Source organism: Etheostoma cragini, chromosome 18 (genome assembly GCF_013103735.1).
Source record: "Etheostoma cragini isolate CJK2018 chromosome 18, CSU_Ecrag_1.0, whole genome shotgun sequence".
Lineage (NCBI taxonomy): Eukaryota > Metazoa > Chordata > Actinopteri > Perciformes > Percidae > Etheostoma > Etheostoma cragini.
In genome coordinates this window covers 5,612,653-5,629,387 of record NC_048424.1, presented here as the reverse complement: position 1 = coordinate 5,629,387, position 16,735 = coordinate 5,612,653, and the positions used below count along the sequence as shown (strand labels likewise).

General features: G+C 41.3%; 1 protein-coding gene across 4 annotated transcripts in view; it reads right to left on the bottom strand.

Moving 5' to 3' along the window:
• Positions 1 to 402: 402 nt before the first annotated feature.
• The window catches only part of sipa1l1 (signal-induced proliferation-associated 1 like 1), a 78,405-nt gene continuing 62,072 nt past the window's right edge, over positions 403 to 16,735 (bottom strand). For all 4 annotated transcript variants that reach the window (XM_034900086.1, XM_034900089.1, XM_034900087.1 and 1 more), the window contains 14 exons: positions 15,087 to 15,185; positions 14,129 to 14,304; positions 13,430 to 13,720; positions 12,947 to 13,096; positions 12,288 to 12,421; positions 9,902 to 9,999; positions 8,862 to 9,349; positions 7,124 to 7,315; positions 6,145 to 6,313; positions 5,731 to 5,965; positions 5,191 to 5,361; positions 4,742 to 4,853; positions 4,019 to 4,097; positions 403 to 2,244 (listed from right to left, as the gene is read on the bottom strand). In XM_034900086.1, the coding sequence (XP_034755977.1) occupies positions 2,101 to 2,244; positions 4,019 to 4,097; positions 4,742 to 4,853; positions 5,191 to 5,361; positions 5,731 to 5,965; positions 6,145 to 6,313; positions 7,124 to 7,315; positions 8,862 to 9,349; positions 9,902 to 9,999; positions 12,288 to 12,421; positions 12,947 to 13,096; positions 13,430 to 13,720; positions 14,129 to 14,304; positions 15,087 to 15,185 (2,538 nt within the window). In that variant the 3' untranslated portion in view covers positions 403 to 2,100. The remainder of the gene's footprint in view (positions 2,245 to 4,018; positions 4,098 to 4,741; positions 4,854 to 5,190; positions 5,362 to 5,730; positions 5,966 to 6,144; positions 6,314 to 7,123; positions 7,316 to 8,861; positions 9,350 to 9,901; positions 10,000 to 12,287; positions 12,422 to 12,946; positions 13,097 to 13,429; positions 13,721 to 14,128; positions 14,305 to 15,086; positions 15,186 to 16,735) is intronic.

Genomic DNA, 16,735 nt, shown 5'->3' with positions numbered 1-16,735 from the left:
AAACATTTATGAGGCAGTCTACAACTGTGAGTATGAAACTGACTAAAATGAATAAGTGGGTAAGGGGACTATGTGTGGGTGTGTTTGGGGGGGAGGTTACCAGGTGTTTATTCAGGATGAAGAAGAGCCTTTCCTTTTATCTATTCCCCAGATGCTGTTTCAAAGGCACGTCCCTGCTCTGCCTGGGAGTAAATGACTAAAATAAGTGACTCTAGGCACGACCGGATAGACTGATGTACATTCACACAATGACTACAAACACTGCCACTGGTACAGTAGGTACTGTAGCTCCTTCTTATCATGGGCATTTTATTCTAAGATTCTCACATTCTCAACAAATACTTAACCTGAGGAAAACCATAGATGTTAAAATGCAACCCCCCTCCCCCCCACCCAGGTCTGCGCCCTTCATCAAAAATCAACATTTTACTTTAAGCTTTGATTGTCTCTCAAAGTTGAATTCGGTTTTGTTTTCCTAATCCGTGTTTGTGTTGCCTCCCGGTCGACGTCTGACTGGTTGTTAAAAAGGCGTGGGAAAAATTAGTGAGCAAATTTAATATTCATGACATTTCCACTGATGTTCACTAGAGGGCACTGTAAGCAACATGACAGCAGGCTTGGGCACCACAAAATACAACATATACAGAATAAAAAGCATATAGTTAAGAAAGAAAGCCATTAAATTAACATAGCTAGTGATCTTTTTCTTGAGGAACTAAACACTGATGCCAGTTGTACTGTACGAATAAAACAACTTATTTATTGGAATTATAATACAAGGAAATAAATTAACCTGGGAAAAAAGTCCCCTCTTACGTTTCCCTCCCAAAAAACGTCTGTCATTTCTTATGAGCTGGCTCTCTGTATTCCAGACAGTGGGATGGTGAGTAGAGTCCTCTCTTCACTTTTCCGCTGCTTCAAAGAAAGAAGATGGGAGGCTCTTGTGCAGCAGAGGCTGATGTTCTAAGTGTAACAACTTTGAGAACATCTTTTCACAAATTGAACTTCTTCTTAGAGCAAACTCTCCCTTTAATTGAAAAGACAGGAGTCATGACTCCTTCCTATTGCTTTTAAGACACATACAATTGGGCTGGACCAAAGCACTCTGGATATCAGTTATGTTTAATGGCACCACTTGCCGATGGCTTATAAATATACTCCTCTGTCAGGTGTGGGTTTGTGCTGTAGAGACAGACAGGATTCTGTAATCCCAATCTGAGTGACACAGAGGAGAAGTTTTTTTTTTTTAAACACTGTACAAATCCATGTTTCCCTCCTGTTCAGAGGCAGATTGTCCTGCTTCCATGTCGTTGGCTTTAAGGAGAGAACAACACTAAAATTCTTTCCATTTACATGTGAAGGAAATGGAAACCTCTCCTGTATCCCGTGGTCTTGAAACTTCACATTCATTACTCTCTCTCTCTGTGTGTGTGTGTGTGTGTGTGTGTGTGTGTGTGTGTGTGTGTGTGTGTGTGTGGGCTGGCAGATTTGTTGTGTACCCGTCTGAGTTTGCTTGGCATTTTCAGAGACGTTTTTACTTAAAGTCACATGGATGTCTCTGCTACCCTTTGCTGTGGCGGGTTTGGTTTAGCACAAAGGACTTAAGTCACCTTTTAGGACAAGCTGGGCAACATAAGAAAAAAGAGATGCACATCCACAGAGAAAGAAAGCATGGCTGACCTCTTGAGAAAGAGGAGGGAGGAGAAGAGCTTCCTCTTTGTTGGCAATTTTGCAAAAACTATTTTGGCACAGCGAGATGAGAGAAACATCAATTCAGCAACCCTCTCGTGGTCCCATTGGAGAGTAGAGGTCAGTCCTTCATAATCTGATGAAAAACGCCAATTTTTCTTGTGTGTCATCCTGAGAGGTTTAACAGTGGGCTCAGTGGAGACTGAGGCTGGTAGACAATATTAGCCGCCGATGTCTGAAGCCAATGGAAGATGGTCAGAAGGTTCAGCATCAGGCTAATTGAGTCCAACAACAAGTCTCCACTGTTCTTGTGCACAGTGTCTTCCCCCTCTGCGTCCAGACTGTGTGTGATGTGCGTGTGTGTGTGTGCGTGCGTGTGCGTGTGTGTGTGTTAAAATGTGCAAGTCGGAGTCAGTTCATGTCGATGGTGTTAAAGACCCACTCTGTGAACTTTTTGAGCTTAGCGGCAGAGGTCTGGGACTCCTCCTGCAGTCTCTGGTTGTCCTCCCACAGCCTCTTGATCTGACCCTGAAGTCGGACCTTCTCTTCACGCTCCTGCGGAAGATGGACAAAGTTAATAAACTAAACAAGCTATTGAGAAATTCAATTTGGAAGAAAAAAAATAGATAACAATATAGATAATAGAATGAGTGCCTCATAAGAACAATGTAGGTAAAGCATAAAATCTAAAAACAAAAACATGCAAGACTCAATCTAAACACCGTCCTCTCTGTATAAATATAATAAACACTGTTAGGTGTTTACATAAACATCTCAGTGAGTCCCACTACATACAACTCAAGGGCTTTGTGGGTAGATTTTATGAGTTGACATTTTGAATCCGCCAAAAGCACAACAAAACTAAATCCCTAGTTGGGTGCATGAACAGGTAAGGACACACTGAAACTGTGTGGAGTTCTGCTTCCTGCTGTCAGTCAGCAGCAAGCTCATTGCTACTGGCTGGAGGGTGGTTAAAAAAGGTTAGAGTGAAGAATATTAGTTTCCCTGGTGTCAAAACGATCCGTTCCTCCTTTAAACATAAAAAATGCAAACAGCTAAACGCTTTTCAATGTTTCTATATTTTATATTTTAAATAAATCACAACCAGACGGCAGCAATGTTGTGGGTGAAAACACTTTTTTTTTTTAGTATTAGTATTTTCTATTATAGACAAAATATTTATTTAATTTATTTGACAGGGACACTGCTCATTAATCAACAGCAAAGCAACTGAATATGAGTCAGAGTTAGCTCAGCAGGATAATTGTCATCTGTTGTCCCTAGCCAGTTTGAAAATGGCAACTTCATTTATTTACAACCCCGGCTCCATGTGCCACAATCCACTGTATGCAAATCAACGTGGGCTTTCATTTTTCATCCCTACTGGCACAACTACTGAGAAGGAGAGCCAGAACATTATCTTTCAGCACAACACAGAGTTGAAGTTGTAAACATTCAGATAAGCATTCTTGATAGACAAAAAAAATCAATATCATGCATATGTACTGTATACAGTATGGTCCATAAATATCGGGACATCAACAATTCTAATCTTTTTGGCTCTATACCACCACAATGGATTTGAAATAAAAAAAACAAGATGTGCTTTAACTTCAGACTTTCAACTTTAATTTGAGGGTATTTACATCCAAATTAGGTGAACGGTGTAGTAATTACAACAGTTTGTATTTGTGCCTCCCATTTTTTTAAAGGACCAAAAGTAATGTGACAATTGGCTGCTCAGCTCTTCCATGGTCAGGTGTGTGTTATTCCCTCATTATCCCATTTACAAGGAGCAGATAAAAGGTCCAGAGTTCATTTCAAGTGGTCTATTTGCATTTGGAATCTGTTGCTGTCAACTCTCAATATGAGATCCAAAGAGCTTTCACTATCAGTGAAGCAAGCCATCATTAGGCTGAAAAATCAAAACACACCCATCAGAGAGATAGCAAAAACATTAGGTATGGGCAAATCAACTGTTTGTAACATTCAGCAACACCAAAAGACCCGGAAGACCACGGAAAACTGTGGTGGATGACCAAAGAATTCTTTCCCCAGCGAAGAAAACACCCTTCATAACAGTTGGCCAGATCAAGAACTATTGGTCTTGGTCCCTTAAAAAATGGGTGGCACATATACAGTACAAACTGTTTTAATTCCAACACTGTTCAACTGTTTTGAATGTAATTTCCCTCGAATTAAAGCTGAAAGTCATTTCATTTAAACTCCATTGTGGTGGTGTATAGAGCCAAAAAGATTAGAACTGTGTTGATGTCCCAATATTTATGGACCTGACTGTATGTTTATGTTTGCGCGTGTTCTCTCCCACCTTCTTCAGGTCCTCCTGGAGCATCTTCACCATGGCCTCCAGCTTAGTCACCTTCCTCTCCAGCCCTATGTGACCCTCACTGTGGATAACAAAGAAAACATGTACAGTAGTTGGTAGTTTTTTTATTACATGAATCGATTCAAGCTCTGCCGATTAAAAAATGATTGAGAATTGTTTTTCAACTTTAAATTTTCTGAATCATGCAGCCCTAGTAGTTGGCCTTGTTAATACTCTCAATAATAGAGAGCAGATCATTTTTTCCAGTTATGACCTGAAGACTCTGCCAAATAGTGTGTGTGTGTGTGTGTGTGTGTGCACACACACACACACGAATACACACACACGAATACACACACACACAAAAACGTCTTATATTTGGACCAATACGGTAATAACAATCTTAACAGTAGCTGTACAATGAGAAGACTTATTAACTCAATTGAGCTAGTCTTTTTTTTAGTGGTAGGTAACTATGATTAGCTTTACAGATGAGGTAGTGAATTACATATTTCCCTTCAAAAAGGAAATCAACAGGCAACACTTGTAATCTGTGTCTTGTTTGGTTGCAACAGATGCAGTCCTGTGTCCTGCATATTTCTTGTGTGTGAGGATTTTGGACTTTGGTATTTGCATTTTCTTTTAGGTATTATTAGGGTATGGTGTAAATGGAAGTAAATAAAATGTTGAAACCAACTGGTAAAGAGCGCGTGGGTGTGGTGTTACCTAGATGAGGGCCGTGACAGTGGAGCAGGCTGCAGGTCTATGTGGGTCTGTTGGGGACTGGAGGCGCCACTATTTCGGTGGTTTGAATCTCCAAACACATAACTTCTCTGGACTGGAAGAAGAAAGAAATGGACAAAAGGTGAAAATTCAAGTCGAAGGGAAAAATCTAAGTTACAAACACACAAAATTAGAGGCAGGTGCGTAAGAAATAAGAAATGCCTCTAACTGGAAAAGTAGTTAAGACTATTAATAATGTGATGGCAGGCTACATCACAATAACTGGACACAACCTATGCTAATTTGACGTTATCTTTATTATTACTTATTTATTTATAATTTATAATCATAATATACAGAATTCCCTGAAGCCAAGTGCTTATTTTAGTGTACTTGTGCAAAGGACAAATACCACATAAAAGGAAAGAAATGTGTGCACTTATTAGTAATACCGTAGTGTGTGTTTCTTTCACTCTCAAATGTACTGGCCACATCCACCAGGTGTGTCCACTCAAGGGGGCTGTCCCTGTCTTGAGACGGGAGGGGCATCAGCTCCTGAGGGAGGGGTCCACGATGGCGCTCCACCAAATCCACCAATGAGGTGTCAGATGCTGAAAGGTCACCTATAAACAGAAATTAGGTTGTGGAAAGATCTGAATCTCAAACTATCTTTTTTTTGGCCTTTTTGTATTTTCAATCAAAAGGGGGCAGCAGACACGTATCTGGAATTCAGCCAAATCAGACACACACTTTCAGTTTATTACAGTTACATTATTTCATAATTAAAAACAAATCACATGACTTAGTTAGGATGTATTAACCATCTATTCCTTCACTGCTGGACCTCTTTGGATAAAATGGCCACATAACATGAACTATGGTTACAAAATAAAGTCTGTGAAAATTGATAGAAGCACCTGCAAACATCCATGGAATGTGAATGGACTCCAGCTGTTATAAAGACCTTTATGAGCAAGAAATCTCTTTCTTACCGTGGAGTTTGACTCCCAGCTTATATGAAGGCCGTCGGAGGGGAACTCCACGGGTTGTAGGTGAGCGTGGGAGGGTGGAGCAGCTGAAGAGAACATCACCACTGAGTGCCGGGTCAGCCACTGAGTCGCACAAAGGAGGAAGGCGCTGGCCACGATAGATACTCTCATCAGACAGGGTGCGATGCAGTGAGCGACGGTGGCTGAGAGGCTGGCTTGGTGGTGATTTCTGGTGGTGCTGCAGGAGGGGGGAGGGAATTGAAGTGTTTTTGTAAAATTACTAAAACACAGGATCTACATAGATCTAAAAGATCATAGAAACATGGCTAGCAGTCAAGTCATTCACAATATGTTGCCATGTGTCTATTAACGGGTTGTGCCTGTAATAAGATTTTACAAACAAGCCATCAGATGTACCTTTTCCTTATGTCTGCGTGGCGGTGGAGGGCTGTCTGGGGCACTGTGTCGCTTCACATCTTCCTCAATAGTAGATTTAGCATGAGGCTGAGGCGAGTGCATATCCCGAAGAGAGGGCCTGGCTGCTGGGGTTGGAACAATGTCCCCTCCACTCTCTCCTGGAGACTTCCTAATAAACACACGGACGCAGTCAGAGACAATTAATCAACCACAATCATGAGACAAATTATGCACGCTGCACTGATACTCTCATGTTCCTTTATTCTAACAAATACCACTGATGAACAGTTATGTTATGTGGTCATTCAGCGTCTCCAATAGAGCCTATAATTGGGAAACTGCATTCAGTTACTGCATCATTTAAGACTTCAGTGTAATAGCATCTTCAACCACAAGGGGGTAATCAAGTAACATGTATATGATTGATACCAAAAGACATTAATAGGAAAGCACAGTGGGTTGATAAGTAATAGGATCAAATGCAGTGTTGCAGAGCAATAAATAAATCCAATAAATACTGTCATTGTAAAGCTAATAATGCTCAATTTTGTGAGCGCAATATAAATATAGGGATGATGAGAAAAATAAACACTGCATCATCACCTCTCTCCGGTCTCAACATAAATGCGACATTATAAGCTTTTACAAAGGGGAGTATTGATTGAGCATTATTGTGGTTGTGAATACATTGCATAATATTGTAAAAGGGTTCTTGTTTATTTGTCAACTCCCTGCAGGAAGGTAGGTACATTAGGTATGCTGCTACAAAACCACATGTACCAGCATCCACCAGGACCAAAACACCGTAAAAAATTTAATGTTGCAATGAGGGTCAGCTAATGAATACATTTCTTTTTAAACTCTGGTTGGAACATTAATGTAAATATGTGCAACAGTTTTAAACCACCGCTGGATTGGGAACAACAATTAAAGACCCACTTGATTGTTTCCTAGTTTATATACAAGTATTTCTCCTTACTTGCGTGTGTCTCCAAAGTCAACAGAATTAATGGTGGAACCGGGTTTCCTCCAACCAATCAGGTACTTGGACTGAGCTCCTTGGCGGGGGTAGAAGCTCTTGGGCCCAGGGGATGGTGAGGACTGGGATGAGGGGGAGGGGGTTGAAGGGGAGGACTCGTCTCTTGGGGAGCTGTGGCCTGAGTGCCTGGCACTGATTGGACAGAGAGGGGGCAGAATGAGCATCATGGCAATACACCACAAATAAGACAAGCTTAGACACTGATGAAAGGTATATAAAAAAAGGATCATAAGAGAAAGAAACCATTTTAAGGCAATTACAAGATTTTGTTATAGCTTACTTGGATTCTATATTGTTTAGAAATAAGAATCTGAACACGTTTATCCCATTAGTTTCACGTTGTGTTTAAGTCTTAAGGCAAGAATTAAGACAAATCGGAATAGTGTAACATTCTAATCATCTAGGAATTTCCATTATTGAGATACAGTTGGAAAATTATAGTTTCACCTGCAGTCAAACTCATTTCAGAGCTCTCTTATTCCCCCTCCACCACACCACAGAATCCAAATGGAGCTTAAATGCTGAACAGGTGATGCCCAGGTCATGAACTGTAACTGTATCTGAACGAGTGAATAGACTTGCTCAAACAGGAAGCGCAAGACACTGGAATTTTCTCAGCTCTGGAAACCAGTTCCTCTATGAAAAGTTGAACACATGTTCCACACTTCCTGAAGCCTAATGTGGAAAGATAAGAGGGAGTTCAAATTGCCCCCGTGCTTGGTTTCCGGGAAAGACTCATTGAGAGGGAGGTGGTCCAGTGTGTGTTCCTCTCGGGCGAAGTAATATTGAGTCGAACATTAAGAATTGGAAACATGTTGCAGAGGTCAGACAAATACTGCCCTGACACAATGATTAGGTGGAAGAGGTCAAATTTGAAATTGGAACTGAAATTAGATAAAGCTGTAGGATGCAACTTTAGATTTAAACTTTATTCCTTAATATTCAGTGCTCCTGGAAGCACTTTCATATCTGTATTACCCTGTTTGCAACTGGTTGTGTTATTTATGTTTTTGTGCATATTTCTTTGTGGTTGCTATTGGTCAACTGCTTGTCCTATTGAAGTTACAGTGACACAATGATAAGTATTTATTAAAAACAGAACGCTGACTGACAGATGCTGATTACCTCATTCTGCGACATTTTTTTTTTTTTCAGGTTTCTTTCACAGTTCTTTAAGTTGAGTAGGACGTTTTTGAGAAAGAAGTAGGCTAGGCATACTTTTTTAGGCCTCAAGAATACGCACAATGAGTTTTGGTAAGAGACACTAAATGTAAACATTCCTTTTTTCTTTCTACTCCACTGGGTGTATTTAAAGCACTGTCTCTCAACCTTTTTGGCTTTAAAAACCAAGCAGTACCTACCCGTTGCCTCTCATAACAGGGTGTTCATGTAAATGCACAGTAAGCAGTTCAACCAACGAGTCCTCAGATGGTTTCATTTTTGTAGTTTTTTTTTTTTTAGAGTTGCTATTTTCAAGAAAAAGAAACGCTTTGAGAAAAGTAAAAGTAATAAACATGCCAAATTGTTTTGTCTTAACTTGTTAATCCTATCACAACCGCTAAAATCAGTTTGTAAGCACTCCCTTAAATACAAAGTTGTGTACTGTACTTCCAGTTTTGCATAGACATACTAACCCCCCCTCAAACACTTAGAAATATACAAAAACACATGGACAGACCTCGAGTGTGATCCAGCCTCACTCAGACTGTAGGTACTGCTGTCTCTAACAAGGAGATGGGTAGGTGGGGTTCGGCCTGTGCCGTCCTGGCTCCTTTCTGCTGGAGGGCCCGGGGACTCGGCTGCAGCTGGCGACCTCTCCAGCATCCTGCGTCCTCCCTCGGTGGGGCTGTGCCATGGGGACACCGTCCGCTCCCTGCTTTCCCTGCCTCCGCTGGGAGCCAGCAGGGAGGTGGTGCTGCCGTGATGAGAGTGGGAGTGTGTGTGGTGGGAGGCTCCATAAGAGCTAGTGTCGATGCCGCTGTCGGCTGAAGCCCCCTGCAGGTAGCCCCCTCCACCCAGGCCGTTGGGCTCTGGCTCACCCTGGTCACCGCTGGAGCCTCCACCCGCTCCCATTTCGTACCATTTATCGCTGTCACTGTGTCCCCCGCTGGAAGCTGTGCTGGATAGAGTGTTACTGCTGGAGTGCCCAGAGTAAGGGCCGTCAGACTGCCAGGACAAACAGAAAGTGGAAGAGCAAGGGTAAATGTAGGGATCCGTGTTGTTAACATTTTTGCCTTTACTCCTTGTAACAGTCCTAGGTTCGACTCTGACCTATGGCCGTTTGCTGAATGTCGTTCACCCCCTCTCTCTCCACTTTCATGTCTTCAGCTGCTTTAAAAGTATTATAAAACTATTGAATTTGGTACCCAGCCCTAGGTAAATGACAGGTGAGGGAGATTTTCATGTTGTGAAAACATCATTTTTTTTTATTGGTGACCACCACATCATTAAAATTACAAAAAACACCTGGCTATACATTTATTAAGTATGATAACAGAATTAAATTTAAACTGTATGTTGTTAGGGATACAGAAGTCCTTAATAAAATGAAGCAATCACTGTATTTTAATAGGGATACAGAACTCCTTAATAAAATGAAACTGTCAATCATCTGAGACCCAAAACTTGGAAAAAAAAGAGTGTTGCAGAGCAATTAAACTGTACTGTCAAAAATCTGAGGGTATAAGTAAATAGTGTAAGACAGGTGTAAAGCCTGACCTGGCTGCCCTTCTTCGGGGAGAGGTGGATGACCTGCTCCTGCCTCTGGATGCGGGGAGCTCCAGAAAAGCCTTGACCAGACTTGGAGACTGGGGCCTCTGCAATAAATAGACCAATAAACACAGACGGTGTTAGTAAAACACAAGTACAGAACCCAGCGGTAGTGGTGATTGGTAGTGAGGATTTGTTGGTTGATTCAGCAGAAGAGTCGTTCTCCCCTCTGGTTACTTATGTGTATTTTGCAACTACAGCACTCATGCTTCCTGTAGGTTCATAATGATGACATTGTTTTCATTCTGCCTCTGCCATGTCCATGGACAAAAACTGAGATCCCTTATGATCAAAAGTAATGAACATCAAACAGAAATTTGCTGGCTTTGTTTGCTTTGGGCAAGCTGTTCTGCGTGTGTGTGTGTGTGTGTGTGTGTGTGTGTGTGTGTGTGTGTGTGTGTGTGCGTCCTGAAGCAAAACTCGAGGTATAAATGGGACTGTTGTGTAATTGTCTACATGTTATGCAACAAGACATACAGAGTATGCAGCTAACGACCACAGCACCGTGAAAAGCAGCGCTAAGGGAGGTGTCATAACATCTGCTCTGGTGAGTCTAGTAATGTAGTGAAACCCCCATATCTCACTTAGAATATTTATTACTCCACATAGTTTTCTCTGCGTAGCAGACCAAAAGCCTCTCTGCACTAATTAGAGATGGTTCCACATGTGCATGCCTGCTTGTTTGAGTGCCTGTGCGTGTATAGGCAGTATGTGACTACGTTTGTGATGTTTTGTTTCTTAAGCATTGTTATTGATATGATTGGTTAACCACATGCAAGTACAAAAATCCTGATATTTCATGAAAAACCAAAAGCACAATATCTCAGCCCCTTGTGATTAATTGTTGCACTCCTGCAGGCTTTGTTAAACAAAAAACTCTGTAAAGGTAGATGAAAGTTGCTGTGCATATGAAAGGAAGTCACGACAAATGGCAACTTTCAAGATCTCAACACCCAATGCAATGAATTAATCATAAACCCGCCACAGGACGTCAAAAGAAAATGGAGCAAATGGTGTGTTAAATAGATGCAACAGGAACACTTAATGCAATAATTACTCTAACGCAAAACAATGTATAGGCTACTTTAAGGGCTAAGTTAATGTCTTGTTTGCTTGTGACATGAATTGAGAGAGCAAAAGTGAGTTTTCTGCCCTTTGCATGACTTGTGTTATTTCTGTACAGAGCACGGCCACATCATCGTTGCTGAAGACTCTGGTCAAGAGGGTAAAAATGTTAAGGAAGAGGAAACGACAGAACTCTTAACCACAGAGACATCAAAGCAGACTGTGTAAGGCTCACACAGTTTGAACTGGCCCAGCCGGCATTGTTCCACCCTGCCCAATAAAGACATAAGTGCCATTAACAACCACAAAATGAAAGACCAGAGCATTTCTCTCTGATTGTGGCGGTCAGGAACAGGTTGAGGACATGGCTGAAAGTAGGCTGGTCAACAACCAACCAAAGCAACATCCTGCTGGGAATCAGAGTGGCATGCAGTTTTTGTGGCTTTCAGAGACCAAGCTGGGGAAAAAGAAGGAAACTCTCCAAAAACAGTGCATGGGAGAATACTCCTAAATAAAATGAAAACCAATGTACAAGAGAATAAAAAGATGAATGAGAGGCAAACATAAATGGCGGTGGAGAATGAGGAACAGACGGGAGGGAGGAAGTGAGGGAAGGAAAGGCACACAAAGGAAGCATGGCCAACTGTGTTGACAGGAAAGTAAGGAATGTCTCCCCTTTCTCTTTCTCTTTACTAAACCATATAGAATAAAGTGCCAAAGGAAAAGCCATATACTTTAATTGAGATCATTGTTTGGTCTCATTTCCCCATGTATTATTTATTTCCCTCTTCTGTTTGTCTCATTATCTTTCCACCTTTTTGTCTGCTTGCAGAGAAATTAAGCCCTGCTCTGTGAAGGCAATATTCACAGCCTGCAGAAGAAGCAGAGGAAGAGGAGGAGGTAGAGGAAGAGGATTGTGGATGCTGTCAGAGTTGGTATATCAGCTCCAAAAAACTGTCACTAGCTGCAGATAAGGAGGCACACATAAACAACATACACACAATCTTCCGGAGTGGATATCTGTCATTTCAAAGGATTTAGTAAAAAGGATAAATATGGATGATTTATTTTCCTGTCAAGTGTCGTCACATATAAAAACACATCCATACGCACACATCCACAGACTGATGTTTAGAAAACCGTGATGAGTAAAAAAACATTTACATTGATGAAAATATCAGAGTCTACCTTGAATGTTAAGACGCTGCACCTTCTTCTCTGATAAAGGTTTACTGTATTTACTCCATTTCTCCACAATATATATAAGTACCTGTTGAGCCTCGTTCGGCTCCTCCGCCTTCCTCCATTCTCGACCAATTGGGAGTGGACTTTCCACTGGACCCGCCCTCTCCAACCACCTCTCGTCTCTCCCCAGACATTGGAGAGTGGCGGCTGCCTGCAAACCTGGTAAAAGAGCACACAAATCAGAATATTTGGATTTCTTCATGCAGCTTTTCTATTAGCTTAAAGTGTGTTACCACTGATTAAAAATGCAGCGCTAGATCTGACAGAAGAACAGCGTTTGTAAGACAATACATTTGACCGCAGGCTGTAGTGAGTGGAAGTATAAAAAATATGTTCTGTCAAGAGCATTATAATATAAACATAAAAAATATTATCACTTCACTTTTCCTACACGGTTGCAATTGTGTAACTCAATAAATCAGCTTCCTTAGTGTAAAACAAGGACTCCAGTAGAAATAGTATCAGTGATGGTAATCTAGAATGCTTTCTTAAGAAGTAAAACTGAGTAATGCTCTTTGTAACACAATAATACCAGCTCATGACCATACAATCATGAATGAAACATGTGAATAATAATTCTTTAAATATCATTTATAATTAGATGTAGAAAATGAAAAATGAAGAAGTAACACAAGGCAGCAATGAATGCTTTTGTAATAGTCAGAGAATTTGTTGCTTCCTTACTGCTCAGGCATGGACTTCTGTCTCCAGTGAGCAGAGCTTCCGGAGGCGTCACTGGAACAGGACAGGTTGCTGGGAGAGCTGCGATTGTGAGGGGAACGCCCCAGTGCCAAGGAGGAGGCCAGGCTATAGCTCTCACTGCCCGGAGACATCCTGGAATACGAACATTCAAACATACACACGCACGTTAAGGATTTACAAGCACGTGGAAATAGAGGAACTAAAGGAAGGTGAAATAAACACAGCAAAGCATTGTAGGAGCAAAATGTTCTAAGTTTTTCCTTCAGAGGAAATTCCATTGATTGCTGATTCATGGCCACAGTTCCCACGAAAATAACATGAATAGATTAAAGCTTTGGTTTAAAAATTAGCTACATACCCAATGGCTTTCATTTGTGTGTTTTGTTGATACACTAACTTGCAGAATTTGCAATGATAAATTTTAGATTCTTATAATCAATGTCTAAAAAGCCAAGGGGCTCTAACCTCTTGGTGTCCAGGGGCCGACCATCACTACTGACACTGCGAGGGATGGCTGCGCCCCTCTCCAACCTCTCAGCTGACAGGGTCTTCCCCACTGAGCTACCCAAACTGATGGCCCGGTTGGGCGTGTGAGGCTGTGGCGAGGCAGTCAGTGACTGCTGAGGGCTGCTGGAGGTCCTCTGCCACTTGTTGTTGTTGCTGCGGAAGGGGAACTTGTATTCGAAGGAGCCACTATCACTGCTGCTGCCCCCCTTGTATTCTGACACAGGCATCCGATAGAGCTCTGAACAGCCTCTGTAGAAAAAGAGGAAAGACATTTTGTATGAGAAGAAAGAGTGTTGTGTGTGTCAGTGTGGGTACATTTAGCATTTCTTTCTTCTAAGCAGGGATTTGTAAAGGTCTGAAATAAGATTTAGAATGTGTGACTTTTTAAATATCCAATGACACAAATTAAAAAAGCTGTGTGTGTGTGTGTGTGTGTGTGTGTGTGTGTGTGTGTGTGTGTGTGTGTGTGTGTGTGTGTGTGTGTATTTGATTATTGGCTGGGTGCTATTTAGTATTTTATTTGTTCTCTTTAAGTAATGTGACTTTCCAGTAAATTGATGGTATGACAGCAATTCTGTTAATTGTTTCTCCGGATAACTGTATGATATAATAAATAAAAGGGGAAAGAATTATGGTTCCACTCCCATCCCCACTTACCTGCGCGGAGTGGCGTCATCATGTGGCGGGATGATAACAACACGCACGGTCACTGAGGTCCGCAGGAGGTCAATCATCTGCTCATGGGTCAGTGATGCTACAGCAACTTTGCAGATTTCTACCAATCGACTTCCTTGCCGCAGTCCTGCCTGCCAGGCGTAACCATATGGCTCCACCTATTAGTAACAGAGTTTAATTGCATTGGAGCTCTAGTAGTGACACCTTAATATCCAAGATGGTCAAAGTGTCCACATATGCCATCATGTATGTTTAAAAGTAGTTTTCTGCATTATAAATAAATAAATCACCATTTGTTTTCCTATTATGTAATTTCGAATGACAGGTGTGATATTTATTACAACCTGGCTTTTAATTTCATTTATTTAGACATTTTGAAACAATACAGCACATCTGATATGAGATAATGCATCAAATAACAAATCACAATGTCTAAAATGAGGGAGAGCAATGCTGTTTTCCCTATAATGCCTTGTTCTATCTTCACTTGAACTTCTGCTCCGCGACAATCTTCTAAACATAGCAATATTGAGAAATACAGAGATAGTTGTGTGGATTTTTGTAGCAACTTTGGGAATTGCTTCAATGTAATGGACATTCAATTATATCAAAAGCTTACGCACTAAAGCTTTAAATAGTAAAATATGTAACATTCTGTAATACTGATTACTGTTCCACAAATTGTGTAGCAATAGACAGCAACAAAGCAACTTTCCCTCCCTGCACTGTGAAATAAATTATTATCGGTGAATAATTTAAAGCTACAGCTAAATAAGAACTAATCCAATAAAAACCGAAACAAATACAAGCGCAGATCATCACATTAACCAGTAGAGTAAGGTTCAGATCTTCAGTACAAACATGTTCTACTGCAATGCAATAGATGTACATTTCAGAGTACATTTTCAGAAGAACATTTGGGTTCTGTGCAGACAGATACCTCAGCCACGATGCCTTCATAGTTGACGTGGAAGCCCAGCTGACCCAAGCCATTTCGACGAAGTGTCATCTCTGATGTTTCGCAGCCCTTCGTCAGGAACTGGACATAGGGAGGGCAGAGAGATGCACAAAGTACAGATGGAAGATGAACTGGCATAAATTATCAAAGGAGAGAAAAGAAAAGAGGTGAGGTGAAACAAGGAAATAGAAAAAGGGGACATTGTGGGAAAAGGATCGCAAACTTATAGCTTCCACACCCTCAGACAAATTTACAAATCCACCGAACATTATTTTCATGTGTAGAATAGAATCAGTTTGGGAAAACTTTTAATAAAATACTGGAATAACAAGTCTTAAAATGTGTAGGTCGCGTGTTCAGTGCATATGAATATATGCTTCCACCTTAAAATTGAAGAGATTTCTTTTAAACAACTTACGTGATCACTTAGACATGCATGACCATGAATGCAGACACGCATGCACACACACGCACGACAAGTGACAGAAATGAGAGCTTGAAGTTGTGTTCACACAGAGATGTGTTGCTTAGGAGAGACACTTTTGAACTCTGTTTATTTCATGGAAAGATGTGACTCTTAGCATCCAGGACGGGTGGGGTGCGCTGTGTAGCGGTGGTGCTTATTTAAGTGAGGTAATGAGGTAGAAAAGTTAAAAATAGTTACATTTTTAATGAGAAATGGCTGGGAGCACCCGCCAAACTGCAAAAGGGCAACCAATAATGACAGATGATAATCTGGTAAAGACAATCCTTTCCCTTGTGGTCGGTCACAATCCTTCTCTTCTTCCCTCTAGGAACGCCCCCAGCGGCCTTAGGGCACCTTGCATTTATTTGTCTAATCAGGGAGTTAGCAAAATGCTATAGACACTCCAACTCAGTGAAAGATAAATGGAAATGAAACTCAAGACTGGCACCCTGATAAGAATTGTTATGATGCTCTGATGTTTCTGATTGTGCGGTTGGGACAGGAAGAAAGTACAAGAAAAAAGGAAACGAGCAAACAAGAGGGAAAAAAAAGAGTGTGCAGAGGGGACAGGGAGAGAGAGAGAGAGAGAGAGAGAGAGAGAGAGAGAGAGAGAGAGAGAGAGAGAGAGAGAGAGAGAGAGAGAGAGAGAGAGAGAGAGAGAGAGAGAGACACACACCCAAGGCCACTTCCCTTACTCTTTCTGGGAGCGAGGTAGTCCAAATGATTGAAGATTAATGCAAGATGCATAAAATCCAACATGAAAGTGAGCAACAAAACGATGTGTGTTTCAATATGTTTGTATGCATGTTTCCAAATCAAAGATGGTGAACTCAATCCAGGTTACACAAAACCATGATGAAATACCATCGCATGTGCACGGACATGCATCCACACAGACTGAAGGTGGGGAAAGGCTGGGGAAATGAATGTATTCTAAAGCACTGATGATTGCATAAGAAAACACCTTTTTTTTCAACCAGTTTCCATGGAAACAGCTAAGGAAGAGCTATCACCACTTTACTGTATGTGTAGGTGTATGAGCCATTAGGAGTATGTTGTCCAGAGGTGTTTCTGAAACTCCCCGAATAAGATGAGACAGCAGCTTTGGCATGTAAACACAAACATGTTGTCATTCTGTCAGACTGATAGCCGAAAGTAAATAGTA